Source organism: Dendrobates tinctorius, unplaced genomic scaffold (assembly GCF_039654945.1).
Source record: "Dendrobates tinctorius isolate UK_male_01 unplaced genomic scaffold, ASM3965494v1 ptg000120l, whole genome shotgun sequence".
Taxonomy (NCBI): domain Eukaryota; kingdom Metazoa; phylum Chordata; class Amphibia; order Anura; family Dendrobatidae; genus Dendrobates; species Dendrobates tinctorius.
The window spans coordinates 26404480-26429896 of NW_027361788.1; the positions used below are offsets into that span (position 1 = coordinate 26404480).

General features: G+C 44.6%; 1 protein-coding gene across 1 annotated transcript in view; it reads right to left on the minus strand.

Moving 5' to 3' along the window:
* COL27A1 (collagen type XXVII alpha 1 chain) overlaps positions 1–25417 on the minus strand; it is a 460501-nt gene that overhangs the window by 228046 nt on the left and 207038 nt on the right. Inside the window, exons 19-21 of the mRNA XM_073590987.1 lie at positions 24732–24785; positions 21520–21573; positions 21175–21228 (exon numbers count right to left, since the gene is read on the minus strand). Of these exons, the coding sequence (XP_073447088.1) occupies positions 21175–21228; positions 21520–21573; positions 24732–24785 (162 nt within the window). The remainder of the gene's footprint in view (positions 1–21174; positions 21229–21519; positions 21574–24731; positions 24786–25417) is intronic.

Consider the following 25417-nt stretch of genomic DNA (forward strand, 5'->3'; position numbering starts at 1 on the left):
ATTAACAGAAGCATACAGTCTAGATCACATGAAGTAATTATTTCCCTCTACTCCTCTTTGGTCAGACCTCATCTGGAATATTGTGTCCAATTTTGGGCACCACGTTTTAAAAAAGACATCAACAAACTGGAGCAAGTTCAGAAAAGAGCGACCAGAATGGTGACTGGTCTGCAAACCCTGTCTTAAGAGGAAAGGTTGCAGGATTTGGGAATGTTTAGTTTGCAAAAGAGAAGACTGAGAGGAGACAATAGCTGTCTACAAATATCTAAAGGGCTGTCACATTGTAGAAGGATCAACTTTATTCTCATTTGCACAAGGAAAGACTAGAAGCAATGGGATGAAGCTGAATGGGAGGAGACACAGATTAGATATTAGAAAAAACTTTTTGACAGTTAGAGTGATCAATGAGTGGAACAGGCTGCCACGAGAAGTGGTGAGTTCTCCTTCAATGGAAGTCTTCAAACAGAGGCTGGACAGACATCTAACTGGGATGATTTAGCGAATCCTGCTTTGAGCAGGGGGTTGGACCAGATGGCCCAGGAGGTCCCTTCCAACTCTACGATTCTATGATTCTATGTACACTGCACACAGCAAGTGTGTGTGCAAAACGTTTCTCTCGTTTAGGGCAGACAGAAATAGTATGAGAGGCGTCTCCACAGAAAAAACACAGCTTATTACGCCTTCTAAACTCCTGACGTTGCGCCCTAGACAAAGCCCCATCACATTGCACAGGTTCAGACATTTGTTCAAAAGGTGGCAGCGCCTCCCGTGTAGTTTTACGTTCACATAAACGCCGATCAACTTGAATGGCTAATGACATAGAGCCATCCAGACCAGAGGGAACAGGAAATCCCACCATAACATCTTTTACGGCCTCTGATAAACCTTTCCGAAAGAGAGCTGCCAATGCACTATCATTCCATGTAGTAAGGACCGCCCACTTTCAGAATTTTTGACAGTACAACTCTGCAGGATCCTGACCCTGGTCTAATGTCAACAGAGTTCTCTCAGCTTGATCAACGGCATTAGGTTCATCATACAACAACCCCAAGGCCTGAAAAAATGCATCCACATTAGTCAGAATAGGATTTTCAGGTGTCAGAGAAAAAGCCCAATCCTGGGGATCGCCGCGCAGCAAAGAGATGACAATTTTAACCTGCTGCACAGAGCTCCCTGATGAGTTAGGCTTCAAGGCAAGAAATAATTTACAATTATTCTTAAAATTCAGAAATTTAGACCGATCCCCAGAAAACACATCAGGAGCAGGAATCTTGGGTTCAGCAGCATGTGACTGAATGAGATAGGTGGAAATTCCCTGTACTTCAGCAGCAAGTTGCTCCACATGATCAGACAGTTGCTTAATCTCCATTAGGAGAGGGGAAAAAAAAATCCTCCTACGGCCCCGGAGAAAAAGATGAAAAAATGTAATTTAAAAAAAAAAAATTCTGACACTTTTCTTTTTTTTTTTCCTTTTTAAAAACAATTTTCTCCTGCTTTTGAGTACCCTAGAATCTGCGGTATGGCTGGTGATTCTGTTATGAATGGGTCACCGAGGAGGAAAAAACAACACAAGCCAAGTCTCAGAAAACCAGAGAGGTTGGTAACTATGCAGATTGCAGATCCCTGATCTTACCACACAACTAGCAGCAGTCGTGGAGCGTACCTACGATGATACTATACGCCTCGTCACAACCGGAGAGCTACATAAGCCTAAAGCAGGAAAAGAGGAAAACAAACTGCCCCAGAGCAGACCCCAAAGGAAAGACAGCCCCCCACATGTATTGACGGTGAAACAAGATGAAAACACAAACAAAGGCAGAAAAATAGGCTGAGCAAACGATGGGGCCCGACTAACTAGAAAGGACAGGAAAGGAAAGACACTGTCTGCAATCTGCCAAAAACTCTACCAAAATAATGTCCAACACTTCTGATAGCAAAATTAACCCTGAAGTCACTAGACTTCTCCCACTATAGCAGCACTCTGAAATATTCTGAGACAGAGCAAAAAGAGGCCAATCTTATAGGGGACCAAAAGGCAAATACAGATAAATAGGAGTGGAAATTCAGCACAACCCCAGCAGGGGCTGGCTGACCACAAAAAACTGAATTGACCAACAAGAGCAAGTGTGAACAATAGCAAAAACAAACTTAACTTGAGAAGACTGGAACAGAGCTGAAGTCCAAGACCTGAGAAGCAGACTGAATCACCAGCACCAGGATAGGGCGTCAGCTGTCTTATATCCAGTCTGATACTCCAGAGATCCAATCATCATCCTCCTCATCAGGTGGCAGATCACTACCAATTAAACCAACATCACTACCTCCTGTAACCACCAGAGGGAGAACGGAAGGAGAAATCTCAACTGGTGGAGCAGAAAATGAGTTCACAATAGAGGATGGGTCGAGAGAGGGCTTTTTGAGGATGGATGTAATCGAGGCATGTTTGAAGCATGAGGGGAAGACACCATTTGTAAGTGAGAGGTTGAAGAGGTGTGTTAGGATTGGGATGAAGACTGTGGTGAGGTTAGGGATGAGGTGGGACGGGAGCGCTTCAAGCGTGCAAGAGGTGAGAAGTGATCTTGACAGGAGGGTGGAGAGCTGTCATGGTGGAGAAGCTGGTTTTGGAGGAACAGGGGTGAGCAGCTAAGAGGGGCATTGGGGGATGCGGGCAAAAGCTTTCTATGATCTTATCGATCTTCTGCTTAAAGATAGAGGCAAAATCTACAGCAGAAATGAGAGGAGAGGGAGGAGGTGCTAGGGGACGAAGTAGAGAATTAAAAATGTTGAAAAGCTGTTTAGGGTTGTAAGACAGGGAGAGATGTGAAGTAAGTTTGTTTTGCGGCAGTGATAAAGTGCTCGGCAGAACGGGATCTCTTCCATCTCTGTTGAGTGACCCTGGAAGCCCGTCTCAGTTCTTTGGTCAGGCTGATCAGCCAGGGCTGTACAAGTTTTGCTATGCAAGAGAGGGGTGGCCGAATCAAGTGTTGCTGTTATTGTGGTGTTATAAAAAGAGAAAGAAGCATCTGAGTCATGAAGGGAAGCTATGTTTGTAAGAGGGAGAAAGGACTCAGAGAGTGAATGTAAATTGAGGTGTTTGAAATTTCTGCAAGGGTGAGTGAGTTTGTGGAGTGGGGGTTGCGCAGTAGGAGAGGAGAGGGAAGAGAATGTCAGTAGGTTGTGGTCAGACAGGGGAGGGGTGAGTTAGTGAGATTAGTAAGGCTACGGAGGTGGGTGAAGATGAGGTCCAGCAGGTGACCATCTTTGTGAGTGGCCGTGGAGGACCATTGAGCGAGGCCAAAGGAGGCAGTGAGCGATAAAAGTTTAGAGGCAGCTGGGGTGGAAGAGTCAACGGGGACGTTGAAGTCACCCATGATGATAGTGGGGATGTCAGCAGAGAGGAAATTAAGTAGCCAGGTGGTGAAGTGGTCAAGAAAGGTGGAGATGGCGAGTTCTGGGAGGCGGTAGATGACAGCCAGCTGGAGGTTGGCGAGGGAATAGATGCGGACGGAGTGCCCCTCAAACAAGGGAAGAGTAGTGGAGGGTTGTAGGAGAATTGGGGTAAAGGAGCAGGTATCGGACAGGAGCAAGCCAACTCCTCTACCACGTTTGGTTCTGGGGCGAGGGGTGTGAGAGAGATGGAATCCGCCATAAGAAAGTGCATCTGGAGAGGCCGAGTCAGGTTTCAGTGATGCCAAGGAAGGAGAGTTTGTTGGTGATAAAAAGGTCATGGATAAACAACAGTTTATTGCAGACAGAGCATGCGTTCCATAGTGCTCCAGAAAGGGGGACTGGGGGAGTGTGGGCTGGATGAATGGGTATGAGGTTATCACCATTGCGAAAACGTGTAGAGGATCGTGATTGGGTGTTAGAAATGAGTGTGGGGCTGTGTTGAGGAGGGCCAGGATTTGGGGATACGTCGCCAGCAATGAAGAGTAGCAGACAGAGAGTTAAAAGGTGGGAGCAGGATAGGACATGATGCGGCCGTGTGTGTCTGGAGAAAAAGGATTTCATGTGGAGGAACAGTTGTGAGGAGGAGGTGAGATGGCTGGGGAGGATGGAGGGGAAAATAACTAGTTCCTTACTAGGTGTGGGGATTACAGGAGATAGTAAGAAAGAAAGTAGTATGGGGGTAAAAGTGAAAAGAAACAGAAACATTGTAGTGGTTTTCTATTCTAATCTTGCATTTTTTCCTGTTAAATTCCATTCTATTAGTCACTCCCCCTTGGTTCAAGCTTCTCTAGATCCTTCTGAATCCTTTCTCTGTCTTCTCTAGTGTTAACTATTCCTCCTAGCTTTGCATAGTCTGCACATTTGATTAGTTTACCTTCAGCACACTTATCTAGATCATTTATAAAAATGTTGAACAACACTGAGGCCAGGACAGAGTCTTGTGGCACCCCACTAGAAACACTCTTTCAATTGGATGTGCAATCATATATTACCACTCTGAGTACTATCACTGAGCCAGTTATGAATCCACCTAACCATAGCCTTATAAATCACATACATGGTCATTTTTTCAATAAGGATAGTATGAGCTACTTTAGCAAATGCTTTGCTCAAGTCGAGATATACTAATAATAATAATCTTTATTTATAAAGCGCCAACATATTCCGCAGCGCTTTACAGTTTAACAGTTTCAAAACACAAGTCATAAGTAACAACGTTAACAATACAATAATTAAAGCAAAATATGACGAACCTGCTCGTGAGAGCTTACAATCTACAAAGAGGTGGGGGAGATACAGAGTACAGGTGTGTATTTACAATGATGGTCCAGCCATCTTGAGGGAGAGAAGGATAGATGGAGATAGTGAATGGGCTATACACGCACAGTTACACATAAAATGACTTTGATTAGCGAACGTCATAGGATGCTCTGAACAAATGTGTTTTGAGGGAGCGCCTAAAACTGTGTAAATTGTGGATAGTCCTAATTTCTTAATTTCTTGGGAGTAGAGCATTCCAGAGGATTGGAGCAGTGCGGGAGAAGTCTTCGGGAGGAGTCGGAAGTGGGAGGTGCGGATTAGTGCAGAGTTTAGTCAAAAGTCCTTTGCAGAGCGCAGCGGTCGGTTAGGCCAATAGACAGAAATGAGGGAGGAGATGTAGGGGGGTGCAGCACTGTGGAGAGCTTTGTGGGTGAGAACAAGTACTTTGAATTGGATCCTATAATGAATGGGCAGCCAATGTAACGACTGGCGAAGAGCGGATGCGTCTGAGTACCGATTAGCCAGATGGATGACCCTGGCTGCTGCATTAAGTATGGACTGGAGAGGGGAAAGTCGAGTAATGGGGAGGCCAATTAATAGAACATTGCAGTAGTCCAGGCGGGAGTGGATCAATGCGACAGTGAGGGTTTTTGTTTCCATGGCGAGAAAAGGGCGGATTCTAGAGATATTCTTTAGGTGCCAGGGGCAAGAGCGGGCAAGAGATTTTATGTGGGATGTGAAGGAGAGATTGGTGTAAAACATAACACCCAGGCAGCGCGCCTGCTGCTGGGGTGTTATTATGGTGCCACCCACGGAGAGGGAAATGTCAGATTTAGGGAGGTTAGTAGATGGCGGGAGAAGTTCAGTTTTTGAGAGGTTAAGTTTCAGATAGAGAGCGGACATGATGTTGGCGACTACAGACAGTCAGTCACTGGCGTTCTGTAGTACCGCGGGGGTAAGGTCGGGGAATGACGTATATACAGTTTTGTGTCAACAGCATAAATATGGTACTGAAAGCCAAATCTGCTGATGGTCTGTCCAATTGGGGCCATGTAGAGAGAGAGGAGTAGGGGGCCAAGGACTGAGCCCTGAGGTACCCTGACAGCGAGAGGAAGAGATGACGTGGAGCCAGCGAACAAAACACTGAAGGAGCGGTCAGAAAGATAGGAAGAGAACCAGGAGAGAGCAATGTCCTCAATGCCTAGTGACTGGCGAATACAGAGTAGGAGACAGTGGTCAACAGTGTCGAAAGCTGCAGAAAGGTCGAGAAGAATGAGCAGAGAGTGGTCACCGTTACATTTTGCTGTCAGAAGGTCATTGGTAACTTTAATTAGTGTAGTTTCAGTTGAATGTAGGAGGCGGAAACAGGACTGTGAAGGGTCCAGGAGGGAGTGAGTGGAGAGGTAACAGGTAAGGCGGGAGTAGACTAGGTACTTCAAAAGTTTAGAGATGAAGGGGAGGTTGGAGACTGGTCTGTAGTTGTTTGTGCAGGATGGGTCGAGAGCGGGTTACTTTAGTAATGGAGTAACGATAGAGTGTTTGAATGAGGATGGGAAAATGCACGAGGAGAGGGAGAGATTAAAGATTGTAGTTAGGCAAGTTGTGATGACTGGAGAGAGAAACTGGAGATGTGAGGGAATGGGGTTGGTAGTGCATGTAGTCGTACAAGAAGAAGAGAGGAGTCTGGAGACGACTTCTTCTGTGAAGGGATCAAATGTGGAAAGTGAGCCAGGGGAAATGCAGGGAGGGATGGGAGTCACAGCACTTGGTGGAGCGGATTTCCTGACGGATATTATCTATTTTCTCTATAAAGTGGGAGGCCAGGTCATCTGCACAAATGTCTATGATAGGGGCTTGTGCTTTTGGCCTGAGGAGGAAGAGAAAGGTGTCAAAAAGTTCATTGGGGTTGCTTGCTTTTTACATCAAGTAAGGAATTTGCTCCTAAGACCTTGTGGGGGCATCACAACACATTAGGAGACCCCAATCAGAGGACAATAAAACATCCGGACTCCTTATCTATGAACTGGTCCAATATTTATGTTTCTCCCTCTCCCATAATCATAATTCTGCTTCACGTCACTTGTCTCATCTATTGCATTTTTTCTGTGCTGTATTGTGTATAAATATGTGACTGTTCAGATTTTGTATTAGTCTATGCCTGATGAAGAGACCTGAGTAGTCTCGAAAGCTTGCAATGTGTTACCATCTTTTCAGTTAGCCATTAAAAGGTATCAACCACTGAGGACTCTCAATTCAGAAGGTTCTTAACATAAATTTGAAGTGGATGAAGTCTTCTGGTGTGCGGGTTTTCTCCATCGGTGTTCAGCACTCCTAGAGCATCGCTGGAAAAGTAGAGTTTGCGATGTGAACCAGGGCTGTTTTATTCTGTGTGTGGAGGTTCTAAGGGTGAGGGGCGCTACCTGGTCAAGGGTGCTTCTAAAGGGGGTTTTACACATAGCGATATCGCTAGCGATATCGCTATAACGTCACCGATTTTGTGACGTTATAGCGATATCGCTATGTGTGATACTTACCTCCGACCAGCTCCCCTGCTGTCCATCGCTGATCGCGCGAGAATGTTCGGCTCCATTTCTCGTCATCAGCTTCCTGCTGGGGCTTCCTGCTGTGACGACGAGCGACGCGTGGAGGCGGGCGGCAGGACGCCAGGATCGCTGTGTGTGAAAGGTGAGTATCGTGCGCTGCGTCGCTGCTGCATCGCTGTGAGGTCTGCCTGTGTGACAGCTCACTAGCGATCATTTAGCGATGCACCAGCGATCCTGACTGGGTCGGATCGCTGGTGCATCGCTAAATGTAAAAGGGCCTTTAGAATGTTGTAGTGATGAACAGCCAGATCAGGACAGGAAAAAGAGGAGATTGGGGACAGGGTAGATTGTAGGGAGTCTGAAAAAGTCTGAGGGTTAATGGCTTGTAGATTTCTGAATGTGTGATAGACAGGAGTGTGCTGGGGTGGGCAAGGATTTGTGAGCATGAAGGAGAAAATATTGTGGTCAGAGAGGGGAAGCGGTGAGTTATGTAGGTAGGAGATTGAACAGAGACAGACAACGACCAGGTCAAGAGTGTTACTGTCTTTGTGTGTCTCAGAGGTTGAGAGCTGTGAGAGGCCAACAGAAGTGGTGATAGAAGCTGGGATGCAGATGTGGAAGTGCTCAAAAGTTTACATACCCCGTCAGATTTGTTGCTTTCTTGGCCTTTTTTCAGATAACATGAATGATAACACCAAAACTTTTTCTCCACTCATGGTTAGTGGTTGGGTGAAGACATTTATTGTCAAACTACTGTGTTTTCTCTTTTTAAATCATAATGACAACCTAAAACATGCAAATGACCATGATCAACAGTTTACATACCCCATTTTTTAATACAGTGTATTGCCCCCTCTAACATCAATGACAGCTTAAAGTCTTTTGTGTTCGTTATGGATGAGATTCTTTATTTTCTCAGATGGTAAAGCTGCACACTCTTCTCTGCAAAAAGTCTCCAGTTCCTGTAAATTCCTGTGCTATGTAGCATGAACTACGTGCTTGAGATCTCCCCAGGGTGGCTCAATGATATTACAGTCAGGAGACTTAGATGGCCGCTCCAGAACCTTCACTTTGTTCTGCTGTAGCCAATGACAGATCGACTTGCCCTCGTGTTTTGGATTGTTGTCATGTTGGAACGTCCAAGTACATCCCATGCGCAGCTTCTAGGCTGATAATTGCACGCACACACACACACACACACATACACACACACACACAGTATCTGCAGTGTACAGGTGCCATATACAGAGTATTTACAGCGTACAGGTGCCATATACATACAGTATCTTCAGCGTACAGGCGCCATATACAGAGTATCTGTAAAACAACAAGGTTACTTACCGGTAGCCGGTTTTTCTGGAGCCCATGACTGCACACATGAGAGAGGGGATTCGCCCAGCCAGGACAGGAACCCTACTGAAGATAAAAGGGCAGTATCTCTCCCTCGCTTCAGTTGGTTTACAGAGCATGAGAGGCCCCCCAGGTTAGTACACATGGTAAAACTATCACCACATTATATTTAACTAAAAAAAGCACCCAAACTATAGTGCACACCAAAGGAGTGATGGGGGGGAGAATATACCCGTGCTGTCATGGGCTCCGGAAAAATCGGCTACCGGTAAGTAACCTTGGTGTTTTCCCAGCTCCCATGACGGCACACGAGAGACTTTTGTAGAATACGACACCTTAGGGAGGGACCACCGCTTGTGGCACCCTTCTACCAAAGGTTAGGTCAGTAGAGGAAGATAGATCAAGTCGGTAGTGCTTAAAAAAGGTTGAAGGTGAGGACCAAGTAGCGGCTTTACAAATCTGCTCAATCGATACCTCAGCCTTCTCTGCCCAGGAGGTAGCCATGGCTCTGGTGGAGTGAGCCTTGATGCCTTCTGGAACCGGAGCGCCACTTGCAGAGCAGAATAACATAATGGCCTCCCTGATCCATCTGGCAATGGTACTCTTAGCTATCCCGTACCCTTTTCTACTACCCTGAAAGGCTACAAACAGGGACTGATCTTTCCTCCACTGACTAGTTATTGACGTATATTGTAATATGGCTCTCCTTACGTCCAATGTATGGAACTTTTGCTCCCCAGGGTTTCTAGAATTATTACAGAAAGATGGCAAGGAGATCTCTTGAGTCCTATAAAACTTTTGGACCACCTTGGGGAGGTAGGCTGGGTCTGGTCTTAGAACCACTCAGTCATCCAAGATCTGCGTATATGGAGGGCATATAGACAGAGCTTGTAGGTCGCTCACTCTACGGGCCGATGTTAAGGCTACCAATAATACAGTTTTAAGTGTGAGAAGTTTTGGTGACAGCTCTTGTGATGGTTCAAAGGGATCTTTGGTTAAAGCCTCTAAGACTAGATTCAGGTCCCAGGGTGGTATCTTTGGGATAATGACCGGCCTCGACCTGCCACAGGACTTTATGGACCAGGACACCCACCTATTGGCTGCTAGGTTGCGGTTATATAGGGCCCCCAGAGCTGAGACTTGGACTTTGAGGGTGTTAGTGGCTAACCCAAGTTGCAGCCCCGACTGTAGGAATTCTAGGATAGGTCCCACTGGAGCAACATCCCCTAAAGGTTCCCCCAGGAAGTCTAGGAACTTTTTTCAGGTTCTATCGTAGATTTGGGATGTTATAGGTTTCCTACTCTTCAACAGGGTGGAGACTAACCCTTGTGAGAATCCCTGGCGACTCAGTAGCGCCCTCTCAAATTCCAGGCTGCCAGATGGAAGCCCTTCACCTGAGAGTGGACCACTGGTCCCTGGGAAAGCAAGTCTGGAACTTCCAGTAAGTTCCATGGATCTGTCACTGACATGAGTCTCAGAAGGGAGAACCAAGGCCTCCTCAGCCAAAATGAAGCTATAAGAATTATTCTTGCTCGATCCTCCCTGATTTTCCTGACTACTACGGGGATAATTGTTATCGGGGGAAATGCATAGGCCAGGGAGAACTTCCAGGGTATTTGTAGGGCATTTACTGCAAAGGGAATTTCTCTTGGAGTCAGTGAGCAGGAATTCTTGACCTTCCTGTTGTGTGAGGTGGCGAACAGGTCTATTTCCGGCTTGCCCCAAGCTAGAACTATTTGTTGGAAGATTTGGGGGTTTAAGGACCATTCCCCCTGTCTCAGGTGCCTGCGACTCAGGAAGTCTGCTTGTGTGTTTTCGACCCCCTTTATATGCAGCGCCGTGATGGATAACAAATGTTGTTCTGCTAAATGGAAAAGTAGATTTGATACTTCCATGAGGCCCCGAGATCTCATTCCCCCCTGGTGGTTGATGTAAGCTACCACTGCACGATTGTCCGTCATGACCCGAGTGTGGCTCCCTGAAGCAAGGGGAGAAAATGTTTCACGGCTTTCTCTACTGCCCATAGTTCTTTTACATTTGAACCGTGACCCTTTTCTAGTGAGGACCAGGTTCCCTGTATCGAGTGGGATCTCAGGTGTGCTCTCCACCCTGTGGCACTTGCGTCGGTTGTAATGAGGTCCTCGACTGCTTTCTGCCATGGGACACCGGCTATTAGATGCTCTTCTACAGTCCACCAGAGTAGGGAATTTCTTACCTCCATGGAGAGACATAGTTCGCCCTCTAAACGCCCTTTCAATTGTTTCTGCGCTGACAGAACTTCCCACTGCAGTTGTCTTAAGTGGTACTGTACCCACGCTACCGCGGGTATGCATGATGTCAATGAGCCTAAAAGGGTAAAAGGGACATTGCGTTCCTCAGTGTCATAGCCGGCCTTTCTATTGCTGTGTGAGCTAGGGCCCTTATCTTGGTCACTTTGTTCTCAGGTAGGAGGCAGCGCTGTCGCTCGGAGTCCAGTATTAACCCTAGGAAGGATTGCACCTTTACTGGTGTTAATCTCGACTTGTGGGTGTTTACTATCCATCCTAGCCCTATTAAAGTTGATATCACTTCCTTCACTTGGTGTGCGCAATGGGCCTCCGACCTCCCTACGACAAGAAAGTCGTCCAGGTATGGGACGATCACTATGTCCCGGGAACGAAGAAATGACATTACTTCGGCCATCACCTTGGTGAAAACTCTGGGGGCTGTAGACAGGCCGAACGGAAGGGCTGTGTATTGGTAGTGTTTGACCTGACCTTGGACATAAAGCGCTACTCTCAAGTACTTTTGATACTCCCGATGGATTGGGATATGATAGTAGGCATCTTTTAAGTCTATCATTGCCATGAGGCAGTGCTGGAACAGGATCTTTGTGGCCGTATTGATTGACTCCATTTTGAAGGAGCAATTGTCTACCCACTGATTGAGTCTCTTCAGGTTGACTATGGTCCTCCAAGAGCAGTCTGTTTTTTGTATTAAAAAGAGGGGGGAGTAAAACCCCCTTCCTTCTTCTTGAACTGGGACCTCCTGTAGGAATTGTTTTTGTACTAGTCCCAAGACTTCCATCTCCAGGGCCATTTGTTGGTCTTGGGCTTTCCTTCGTGGTGTCATTATAAAGGTGCGCCTGGGCGGACAGGTGAATTTTATTTTTAAACCATTCTTGATTATGCTTAGAACCCATGTACTGGGGGAGATATCTGCCCAGGCGGAAAGGAAGAGAGAAAGCCTCCCCTCTACCTCCGACCTGATGTCAATAGGGAGATTTTTTGGAGGAAGTAGGGGGCCCTTTAAACATATAGCCCGATCCTCTCCTTTCTTTAAAGTCCCAATTTTTTCTATCTCCCTGGGGACGACTCCTGTTAAATCTTCTCCTCTGAAAGGGCTGCTTTTTGGGTTCTCCCGGAAATCGGGGGAAAACTTTCTTCCTATCCCCCGCATGCTCCAAAATTTCCTCTAGTTTTTTCCCGAAGAGGAATTGGCCGTCACATGGAATGGAACATAGTCTATGTTTCGATGGCAAATCCTCTGGACACCCTTTAAGCCACCGGTCTCGTTTTGCCGCATTTGACAAGCTTGCCACTCTAGCTGTTAATCTTGCGGAATCTGCAGTGGTATCCGCTAGGAAAGTCGCTGCTCCATGTACCAGTGTCAGATTAGACAGTATTTCATCCCTAGTCACTTTATCCCTGATCTGGTCCTCTATTTGTTGTAGCCAGACCACGAGGGCACGAGCGGTACAAGTACCAGCTATTGCCGGTTTTAATCCGCCTGCCGATGCTTCCCAGATATGCTTCAGGAACCCATCTGTGTTGTGAGTTCATTTTCCCCTTCGTCACTGAGGTCTGGTGAACTCCCTATTCTGGTAAAGGAAGGTAATGAGCCTGATTATCAGGAACCTGAGCCTGATTATGATGACAGGCTGAGTGGAGTCACGGACTGGATATAAGGCTGCCGACGCCCTTCTGCCCTGCGGGTGATTTCTCTGTGGACTTCTGTGAGACCAGTTTGATTCCTGCTCCTCTAAAGCTAAGTTTTCTGCTTTGCCTGTTAGCATTTGTGTTTTGTTTTTGTTTGCCTTGCTTTTCTGGATTCTGCCATTCCCTGCTGGGGTGAGCTGAATCTTCTTTTGCAGGTTGCTCTGTCTTCAGAATATTCCTGAGTACTGACATAGCTTTTTGAAGCCTAGCGTCTTCAGGGCTATTTTCACTGTCGGTTTGTTGGCTCTTATTTTCATAGGGTTTTTCACGGATTGCAGACAGCAGCCTTCCTGCCCTTTCCTATCTAGTTAGCTTGGGCCCCGTCTTTGCTCAGTCTATCTTTCTGTCTGTGTTAGTGTTCTTTCTTCTTGCTTCACCGTCATTATATGTGGGGGGCTGCCTTTTGCTTTGGGGTCTGCTCTGGGGCAGTTTAGATTTCCCTTTCTGTCTTTAGGCTATATAGTTCTCCGGCTGTGATCGAGGGGTCTAGGGCATCGTAGGAACCCCCCACGGCTACTGCTAGTTGTGTTGATAGGTTCAGGGGTCTGCAATCCGATAGCTGCCAACCTCTCTGGTTTTCTGGACTTAGCTAGCATTTCTGTTTTTGCCTCCTACAGTGACTCAATCATAACACATCTGCTTTTTTATCAAGTGGGTCTTTCAGCACGCCAGAGTCCTCTAATGGTAAAGATACCCTTTTTGAGGATTTAGCTACGGCACCATCAATTTTTTGTGACTTTTTCCCAGATTTCTGAGTCTTTTTGTTCAAATGGGTACCTCCTTTTTGATGTAGAAGGTAAGGCACCTGACCTCTCAGTTTTTTTCCATTCCCTGTCAATTAAGGCCTTTATCTCATCATTTACAGCAGGGGTGGGGAACCTCAGGCCCCAGGGCCATTTACGGCCCTCGATGACCTTTAATCCGGCCCCCAAGCAGATTCTCAGGGACCACAGTACTTTGGCAGGGAGTTATATTTTGATTGCCACCAGCTCATTAATTTCTTAATCCTCAGTGAGCACACACATGCAGTGTTCACTACTGAACACTGAAGGGCATGCAATGAAAGATTACGTCCTGACACCAGTGCCAGAGTCAGGATGTACTTTGTGGGCGGAGTTTGTACGGTCCCCGAAGGATGGTATAAATATCCAAATGGCCCTTGTCAGAAAAAAGATTCCCCACCCCTGATTTACAGGGAAGGTGCGTTATTTCCTTTCCTCCAGTCCTCCAAACATAACATCCACCAATGATTTAGGAGTCTTTTCCTCCTTAAGGCCCATTGTAAACCTGACAGCTTTGACCAGTTTTTCTATGTCCTCTGTTGGGAAACACGTCGAGGAAGAGGAGGTGGAGGGGGACAGGGATCTTTCCCGACCTTTCTGCCCTAGTGAGGCCTCTGAATCAGAATTCCTTTTGCGGCTTCTTTTATTCGTCTTTTTAAGGGCTGCCTTTAGGGAGCCTTTCACCTCCTCTTTGTCATGATCTCAGTGCGGGTTGGACCCGCACGCTTGGGGTTAATGTCTGGAACCAGTGCTGATGGACCTGCACTTCTGGGGTTAAATGTTATGATCCCAGTGCAGGCTCTTACCTGCACACCTGGGGCTTATTATTGTGGCCTCTCCTTGGTTCTGGGAAAGCTTTTTATAGCCTCAGGAAGCTCCAATCCCCATCAGTTATACTTTCGCCCTTGGCAGAGTGTGTTGACCCCTGAGTGTGTTTGTGCTGTGCTCTTGTTTGCCTGATACTTTGGTTTCGACTCGGTCTGTTCTCTGGATACTGCTTGTTGGATTCTGCTTGGTACCTTCTATGTCTGTTTGGCTTTGACCACCGCCTGGCCCCGACTATCCGTTCTGTCTCATCCCTGGTACTTTACTGCTATCTCTGTGTATGAACCCGTTTGTCTGACCTGAGTATTCCTGTATTAGTGTCCTGCCGATCTCTGGCAGCAGGACGCTAAGCCCCGCCCCTTGCAGTCACATGACCTTGGGTCCTTCGCTGCTTGTTAACTTCAGCGTCTCCAGGTCCTGTTAGCCTGAGCTTCCCGGCCGTATCTGACCCCGGGCCCCTCTGCAATGTGGGTGAGTCCCTGCTCAGCAGTGGCTGCACACCGGCGCTGACAGGACCGTGACACTCTTGTATTACAGCCCTGAGGCTAGTCGCCAAATCAGGGGTTTACTCCCGTATGGTTTTCTTTATACAGTCATCGCAGAGATCTTTCTGCCACTGATCTGCCAGCGGGTTTCTGCATAGGGCGTATTCTCTATTCTTTGTTTTGCGGTTAGACTTCCTCGAACCCTAGTGATCAAACAGAAAAATGGAACCCCGTTACCATAAGGGTGACATTCACGTAGATCACTAACCACCGCTGTCAATCAAGGGTACCGATCCTCGGAGGCTCCTCAGATGCACTCGTGATGTTTTTTCTGGACGTCTTAGAGTCATGCCGGTTGCGTTTATGACTGCCGGTCCCACCACTCGAGCGGCTGCTCCTGGTACGCTGGCGGCTTGGCACGGCATCTGGCGAGAGCTCTTGCTGCTGCTCATCTTGCCCCACTTCCATTGTGAAGTTTTTTGGCATGAGTGCATCTTCTGTGGTCATCCCTCTTTATGAGAAGGATCCACTGCACTCTCCGCCTCCTCCGGTGCGCATTCACAGCCCCTCACCCCCCCGCCACGCCGCCGGGATGGTCTTTTACCGGCCGGCGTTTTTTTCATGGGTGCCGCCATCTTGGATCTGGCGCCGCCTCCCCGATGTCGCCCCCCCCCGACGTCACGCGGGCACGCCCATTCTCAGCATGCCTTGCGCTTGATGTCAGAAGGGCGCGACCCGAAAGCAGCCGCCCCTCCTGGATGCACTGGACGCCGGCAGAGGGAGGAGGGCGGTGCAGCAGCCACGGAAGAGCCCCAGGACCCCTGACCGTGCTGCCCTAACACCCACTGGATGCTGAACCCCGGGGGACCCGCGGATGGCGCTTCCACCCCCGACGCCCAGCGTGCAGGCTCTGCCTGCTCTTCCACGCTGGCACGGGGGTGGGCAGGTATGCAAGCTTTGGACCACAGTCTTCAGCACACGGGTCCCTGTCAGTACAGGAAACTGAAGCGAGGGAGAGATACCGCCCTTTATCTTCAGCAGGGTTCCTGTCCTGGCTGGGCGGATCCCCTCTCTCATGTGTGCCGTCATGGGAGACGGGAAAATACAGGCTCTATATAGAGTGTCTGCAGCGTACAGGCACCATATACACAATATCTGCAGCATACAGGCACCATATACACAGTATCTGCAGAGCACAGGAGCCATATAGCGTATCGGTAGTGTATAGGAGCCATATACAGATTATCTGCAGTGTACAGGAGCCATATGCAGAGTATCTGCAGTGTACAGGCACCTCATACAGAGTATCTGCAGCATACAAATGCCATATACAGAGTATTTATTGCATACAGGCGCCATATACAAACAGTATCTGCAGCGTAGAAGTGCCATATTTTATATATACAGACCAAAAGTTTGGACACCTTTTCATTCAAATTGTTTTCTTTACTTTCATGACTATGAAAATTGTAGATTCACTCTGAAGGCATCAGAACTATGAATTTACACATGTGGAATTATATAATTAACAAAAAAAGTGTGAATCAACTTAAAATATGTCTTATGTCTTATGTCTAGGTTCTTCAAAGTAGCCACCTTTTGCTTTGATTACTGCTTTGCACACGCTTGGCATTCTCTTGATGAGCTTCAAGAGGTAGTCACCGGAAATGGTTTTCACTTCACAGGTGTGCCCTGTCAGGTTTGATAAGTGGGATTTCTTGCCTTATAAATGGGGTTGGGACCATCAGTTGTGTTGTGCAGAAGTCTGGTGGATACACAGCTGATAGTCCTACTGAATAAAGTAGACTGTTAGAATTTGTATTATGGCAAGAAAAAATCAGCTAAGAAAAACGAGTGGCCATCATTACTTTAAGAAATGAAGGTCAGTCAGTCCGAAATATTGGGAAAACTTTGAAAGTGTCCCCAAGTGCAGTGGCAAATACCATCAAGCGCTACAAAGAAACTGGCTCACATGAGGTCCGCACCAGGAAAGGAAGACCAAGAGTCACCTCTGCTGCGGAGGATAAGTTCATCCGAGTCACCAGCCTCAGAAATCGCAGGTTAACAGAAGCTCAGATTAGAGACCAGGTCAATGCCACACAGAGTTCTAGCAGCAGACACATCTCTACAACAACTGTTAAGAGGAGACTTTGTGCAGCAGGCCTTCATGGTAAAATAGCTGCTAGGAAACCACTGCTAAGGACAGGCAACAAGCAGAAGAGACTTGTTTGGGCTAAAGAACACAAGGAATGGATATTAGACCTGTGGAAATCTGTGCTTTGGTCTGATGTGTCCAAATTTGAGATCTTTGGTTCAAACCACCGTGTCTTTGTGCGACGCAGAAAAGGTGAACGGATGGACTCTACATGCCTGGTTCCCACCGTGAAGCATGGAGAAGGAGGTGTGATGGTGTGGGGGTGCTTTGCTGGTGACACTGTTGGGGATTTATTCAAAATTGAAGGCATACTGAACCAGCATGGCTACCACAGCATCTTGCAGCAGCATGCTATTCCATCCGGTTTGCTTTTAGTTGGACCATCATTTATTTTTCAACAGGACAATGACCCCAAACACACCTCCAGGCTGTGTAAGGGCTATTTGACCAAGGAGAGTGATGGGGTGCTACGCCAGATGACCTGGCCTCCACAGTCACCAGACCTGAACCCAATCAAGATGGTTTGGGGTGAGCTGGACCGCAGAGTGAAGGCAAAAGGGCCAACAAGTGCTAAAGTGCTAAGCATCTCTGGGAACTCCTTCAAGACTGTTGGAAGACCATTTCCGGTGACTACCTCTTGAAGCTCATCAAGAGAATGCCAAGAGTGTGCAAAGCAGTAATCAAAGCAAAAGGTGGCTACTTTGAAGAACCTAGAATATAAGACATATTTTCAGTTGTTTCACACTTTTTTGTTAATTATATAATTCTACATGTGTAAATTCATAGTTTTGATGCCTTCAGAGTGAATCTACAATTTTCATAGTCTTGAAAATAAAGAAAACTCTGAATGGGAAGGTGTGTCCAAACTTTTGGTCTGTACTGTATATTATATATATATATATATATATATATATATATATATATATACACACACACACACACATACAGTATATATATATATATATATATATATATATACACACACACACAGTATGTGCAGAGTACAGGTGCCATATACATAGTATCTTCAGTGTATGGGCTCCATATACAGAGTATCTGCAGCGTACAGGCGCCATATACAGAGTATCTGTAGTGTACAGGTGCCATATACACAGAGTATCTACAGTGTACAGGCGCCATATATGCAGAGTATCTGCAGTGTACAGGTGCTATATACACAAAGCATCTGCAGTGTACAGGCGCCAAATACAGACAGTATGTGCAGTGTATAGGCGCCAAATACAGACAAAGAGCATAAGGTATCCAGCAACAGATCTCTGTGAATAATTATTTAAAAACAAAAATCTTTAATGTATAACATCGTTAAAATTATGGTATAATAAATAATAATAATCTTTATTTATAGAGCGCTAACATATTCCGCAGCGCTTTACAGTTTAACAGTTTCAAACACAATAATACTATAAATAAAGCAAAATAAAACGACCCTGCTCGTTGGATGTGTTGCTGGATACCTTCACCGATGGATGTGTTGCTGGATACCTTTCCCTCTTCGATACTGCTCATTTGCTACTAACATGAACTTAATTAGCTGGATTTTTTCTACAAAGTTTTTTTGTTTGCCAAATACAGACAGTATGTGCAGTGTACAGGCGTGATATACACAGTATCTGTAGTACAGGCACCACATACGCAGAGTATCTTTTTTTCCATACAGATTCAAAAGACAAAAATGACCCCTTAAATTAATATATAAAACAAAAATATCTACTGCATAACAAGAAACATGATCTAAAAACATTTAAAAAAATATATAGATGAGTATTTGACAAGATGCAGGAAAATTCAATGATGATTGCACATCAGATATTTTTTTTCTTAACATTTTACAGATATAAAACAGGACAAAGAATAAGAATACAACTCTCAACCAACCCCATATCCACCTCCACGCTCATATACACAGAGTATCTTAAGTACAGGCACTGTTCAGTGCCTGCAGCATACAAGCGCCATGTATACAGATTATATGCAGTGTGCAGGCACCATATACACAGATTATATGCAGTGTACAGGCGCCATATTCACAAATTATATGCAGTGTACAGGTGCCATATTCACAAATTACATGCAGTGTACAGGCGCCATATACATACAGTGTCCTCAGTGTACAGATGCCATATACACAAGTTATGTGCAGTGCACAGGTGCCATATACACAGATTATATGCAGTGTACATGTGCCATATACTGTGCATACAGTGTCTGCAGTGTACAGGTGCCATATACATAGATTATATGCTGTGTACAGGTACCATATACACAGATTATCTACAGAGTATAGGCGGCATATACATACAGTGTCTGCAATGTACATTTGCTATACACACAGATTATGTGCAGTGTACATGTGCCATATACACAGATTATATGCAGTGTACATGTGCCATATACAGTGTCCACAGTGTTCAGGCGCCATATACACAAATTATATGAAGCGTTCAGGCGCCATATACAAAGATTATAAGCAGTGTACAAGCGCCATATACATACAGTGTCCGCATGCCATATACTTTGATTATGTGCAGTATACAGGTGCCATATACACCGATTATCTACAGTGTACAGGTGGCATATACTGTACATACAGTGCCTGCAGTGTACAGGCACTATATATATATATATATATATATATATATATATATATATATATATATATATATATATATATACACACACACACACACACACAGATTATCTACAGTGTACAGGCGGCATATACATACAGTGTCTGCAGTTTACAGGCGCCATATATATACACAGATTATCTACAGTGTACAGGTGGCATATACATACAGTGTCTGCTGTGTACAGACACCATATACACAGATTATCTACACAGTATAGGCGGCATATACATACAGTGTCTGCAGTGTACAGGTGCCATATACATAGATTATATGCTGTGTACAGGTACCATATACACAGATTATCTACAGAGTATAGGCGGCATATACATACAGTGTCTGCAATGTACAGGTGCTATATACACAGATTATGTGCAGTGTACAGGTGCCATATGCACAGATTATATGCAGTGTACATGTGCCATATACAAACAGTGTCCACAGTGTACAGGCGCCATATACACAAATTCTAAGAAGTGTTCAGGCGCCATATACACAGATTATCTACAGAGTATAGGCGGCCTATACATACAGTGTCTGCAATGTACAGGTGCTATATACACAGATTATGTGCAGTGTACAGGTGCCATATACACAGATTATATGCAGTGTACATGTGTCATATACAAACAGTGTCCACATTGTACAGGCGCCATATACACAAATTATAAGAAGTGTTCAGGCGCCATATACACAGATTATATGCAGTGTACAAGCGCCATATACATACAGTGTCCACGTGCCATATACTTTGATTATGTGCAGTGTACAGGTGCCATATACACAGATTATCTACAGTGTACAGGTGGCATATACTGTACATACAGTGCCTGCAGTGTACAGGCACTATATATATATATATATATATATATACACACACACACACACAGATTATCTACAGTGTACAGGCGGCATATACATACAGTGTCTGCAGTGTACAGGCGCCATATATATACACAGATTATCTACAGTGTACAGGTGGCATATACATACAGTGTCTGCTGTGTACAGACACCATATACACAGATTATCTACACAGTATAGGCGGCATATACATACAGTGTCTGCAGTGTACAGGTGCCATATACATAGATTATATGCTGTGTACAGACACCATATACACAGATTATCTACACAGTATAGGCGGCCTATACATACAGTGTCTGCAATGTACAGGTGCTATATACACAGATTATGTGCAGTGTACAGGTGCCATATGCACAGATTATATGCAGTGTACATGTGCCATATACAAACAGTGTCCACAGTGTACAGGCGCCATATACACAAATTCTAAGAAGTGTTCAGGCGCCATATACACAGATTATCTACAGAGTATAGGCGGCCTATACATACAGTGTCTGCAATGTACAGGTGCTATATACACAGATTATGTGCAGTGTACAGGTGCCATATACACAGATTATATGCAGTGTACAAGCGCCATATACATACAGTGTCCACGTGCCATATACTTTGATTATGTGCAGTGTACAGGTGCCATATACACAGATTATCTACAGTGTACAGGTGGCATGTACTGTACATAGAGTGTCTGCAGTGTACAGGCACATATATATATATATATATATATATATATACACACACACAGATTATCTACAGTGTACAGGCGGCATATACACACAGTGTCTGCATTGTACAGTCACCATTACAAACAAATCTATTAGAAATGGCTCACCTCTAGCCCAGGCTGTCCTCTGGGCCCCGGGAAACCTCTGGCTCCAGGCTTTCCCTGTAAACCAACAAAAAGAATGAGGGTCTCATAAAATTACAGGCAAATCCCTTAGGATCCCTTCACATGAGGAAGAGAGAGAAGGGATAGAGCACCAGTGCAATTCTGCCATGGGACAGCATCCAACATCAATTTCATGAAAGAGAGAGTTTTGGAGGAGCCTCAATACAAACAGTAAAGGAGTGGGCTCTGCCAATACAATCTCCAGGAATCTCACTTTCCGTTTTTGCTTTTCTTAACCAGTCGATAGAAGCTTAGAACAAGGTCTATGCCTTTATGAGGACATCTCACCTTTAATCCTTCCGGTCCATTTTGTCCTGGAGGTCCAATGTCCCCTGGAAAGCCCTGCAATAAAAACAAACCACCTGTATGATGGGTGCATAGGAAAGAGTAAGGCCTGTTTATGTAATGGTGCACTCCAAACACAACATCAGAGAATAAGGGCTCATGTCTGCCCCAAAATAGATGATCCAGCATGAAATATGGAGTGATGGCTGTAATACACCAATACATTTCTCTGTGCCAAGCATGAAAGAAAACTGTATGTGCTGAAATATATTTATATTTTAACACTCATGGATTTTTTTCATGCTGGGCAAATACATGTTTTGGATTTATTGGTGTATTTCTAATATACTGTATATGTATATATATATATATATATATATATATATATATATATATATATATATTCCCACACATTTATATTAATCTTTATGATCAGTGAATTCTGAAGATAAATTCAGCATTTATTAACTAATCCTGCGGAGTTAAACCTAAGGGGGTACAAAATATATTATACATGTACAAGGGGAGCCGGCTTTCAACATGTCTGTCAGTTTAAAGGGTTATTTTTTACATTCATAAATGGGTTTTGTCAGATAGTGCTTGTAAACACAAGCAATTTTGGATTTTACAAATCATTAAAATTTTCAGCCATTCTTAAGGTATTAACATTTTTTTTTTTTTTTACCATTCGTTGCCTTGGAAACCGACCACTGCTACTAGACAGTAGAAAGCTCTTTCCTATTGAGCTATAAGCAGTATTCTGAAGCTCACCAGGATCCTGGAGTACACAATTCCCTCCTAATCCTCGCCAGCTTCAGCACAGTGCTTACAAGCTAGATAGCAGCGGTGGTCAGTTTCCTAGGCAACTAGCTGCAAAAAAAAAAAAAAAAAGTGTTGATATCTCTAAAACAGCCGCAAATTTTAATAAGCAGTAAATTGCAAAAGTGCTCATTTTTACATGCATTATCTGGCAATATCCATCTAACAATATGGAAAATACCCTATAAAGTCAACAATGATCCAGCGAGTACAGCACCCTCCTCATTGTTTACCAGTCACATCTCTGTACTATTAGTAGTGGTTGGTCTGGAGTCACAACTTATACCTTTGTGTCTCGTAAATCATAAAGGGCAAGACGCATTTATCAGAGGGCACCTTTAAACAGGTGATCGACATAACTGAAGTAAAGATGAATATGGTTCCCAGTCTAGGCCTCTGCTCCCACATGTGTTTTACAATTCTATTTCATCTATGAATATCACAGCAGCACATAGAAACATAGATAATCAGTAGTCAATGAGGTTTTTGTGATGCATTTTGCAATTAAATTGATGCACATGACAGATATGTTGCAAACAGCAAGTGTGAACAGAATCTAAGCAATACTTTGCAATAACGTATCAGTGTAAATAAAAGCTATCAGTTTCATAAAAACTCCACAATACATTGCAAAGCACTGATATGCTATGTGATGGTATCAGTGCATTCCTGTCATAGCACTAGGTGCTGTGCAAAAAATATACCTAGGTGTTACTAAGTTTTTCTGGTATTCAGAGTGACACAAACTGGGCCAAAACACTGTGATACTAGCAGTCAGAGGCTAGACACACATGTTCCTGTGCATTGGAGTGTTCTGTTTTCTCCTCGTTTGCTGGATTGCTTTCAATTTGAATCCTACGATGCTAAAAGCTGTAAAGGAAAAGGAATTGGGCAAGAACAGAGGCTGTTCTCCTGTAACAGGATAGCTCTGTAACGAACCACATCCAATTTCAATGTACATACCGCACTGTGGCCTGCCAAGGCCATGAGCTAACAGTTTCTGGCTCTGGGGTATGGATGAACCACAAGAATATATTTTAACAATCTGCTGGCTGTCCCTGCCCGCCCATTAGAGGAATACTACCCTGGGGTTAACGAGAACAGCAATCTCCTTCATAACCATTATGTCACCGATTAGTACAATATAAACACCTTGAGTTCATTGCAAGCATACTACCCCAATGTTCTCCATCTGCCATATAGTGTCATCATCATGCGGTAAGCATTGTCCTTTCCATTGGCTTTTCACAACCTACTCCCTGTATGGTAATGGAGACATTGACCTGCCAGATAATACCATGTTGAGACTGGACATAAACCCATTCACATCTATCAACCACTGCCTTCAGTAAATGGAAACTGACACGTTTTAAAACTTTTTATATATTATAGGCTCTGAATAGCATTGCTGATCAGTGGGGGTCCGGAGACCCCCAATGGTTGGTCAAAACACTGCTCTGAAATCCACAGCTCCTGCATGAGCGGTATTCAGTCTCAACAGCAACTATATGGGTCCATACATTCAAAGCTGTGTACAGACCCCTAGGACTTACTTTTGAGCCCTTATACCATTCATGTGTGGGAGCTGTGCACATTAGAGCTATGTTTTGACCGATCGGTGGGGTTCAGGATGTGGACTCCCACCTATCAGCGACATTAATCAAAATCTATAATATCTAAAAAGTTATATAAAGTGACAGTTACACTTTCAGTCTCTAGATATTAGGCAACCATTGTATTCTCCATCATTTTTCATTTCGACCGGTTTTGTACACAATATCAACAGAGCTAAAATATCTACATTTTTATCTGCAAACTGGAGCACTGAATTTAGGATTTCCCACAGTCAGATAGGGTAACCTGTCCTCGTATCTACCCTGTGACACTGAAAGAATACGTCCATTTCCATATCACATACTCCAGATGAGATAAAGAGAACTTGTGAACATTGAATTCATAGTCTGGATGATGAATAGGGCCGTCCATTGTCTTGTGTTATCATTCAGAGGTTAACAGAAATGTAACACCGCAATGGAAATCGTGGGGTCTGTTTCACACAAAGGATATTGGAAAGGGTAAATTTAAGCAACTTTTTGAAAACTTTTCACAAGTTAGAAGAGAAAGGCAGAAGAGCTCCACCGACATCAAAAACGGAATCATAGGTATTTTTTTTGCTAAGCCCTTCTGCCTCCTAATACTAGTGATCAGTGGGAAGGGTCTCATTATCCGGACCCCTACTAATAAGAACGTCAGACATCTATCACTTGTCAAAAGTTTTTTTTATATGAGAATTTATACGTATAAATGTCACATTTTCTTTTCCTATGTATAGAAGGTTTCGAAAAACATATTTCCTGTACCCTGTAAATGACTAGTCATTTTTGGGCACAACATACCTCTGGACCTGAAGGACCTGGTAACCCGAGAAATCCTTTGTCACCTGGCTTACCCTAGAGAAAGAAAAAACAGGTTGTGTTATCCATAGCCAGCATTAGTCATTGTGGTTATTATTAAAGTTACGTTCCTTAACCAACATCATATATTGTATACCTTCTTACGGGTAAACCCTGTAATGCAAGGAATACACTATATGTCAGATTACAAGGGTCTCCCTACAATACATATATATAGCATATTCACTGGGAACTTGACCGACTGGGAAAACAGGTACCTCGACCTACTAGGAAAATGGGGCTTTTGACCGACTGGGAAAACGGGACCCTCAGTCCTGTTTTGTCCAACTCTCTATTCAATTTGCAATGTGGAAATGGCAACAAGTGGAACATGGTTCAGGGAAACCCTATAACCTCATTATTAACTCCTTTGTGACCAATGCTTTCTTCAATGGTTTAACTAGGATTATAAAGAAGTATCTTCCATTTCTCAAAAACAGCGCAACTTGACCCCAATTTTGTATCTCATCCACGTCTACATGATGGTTTTTACATTAAGACTTTTTTGGGAAGAACTGTGTCTGTGTAGTTACCATCTTGCCTTGTGCATAAATTACATGCTGACACATGGATAAATCATGGTCTTGACGTATGTCCTCACAGGCCGTTAACTGGCCTGTCAATCACAA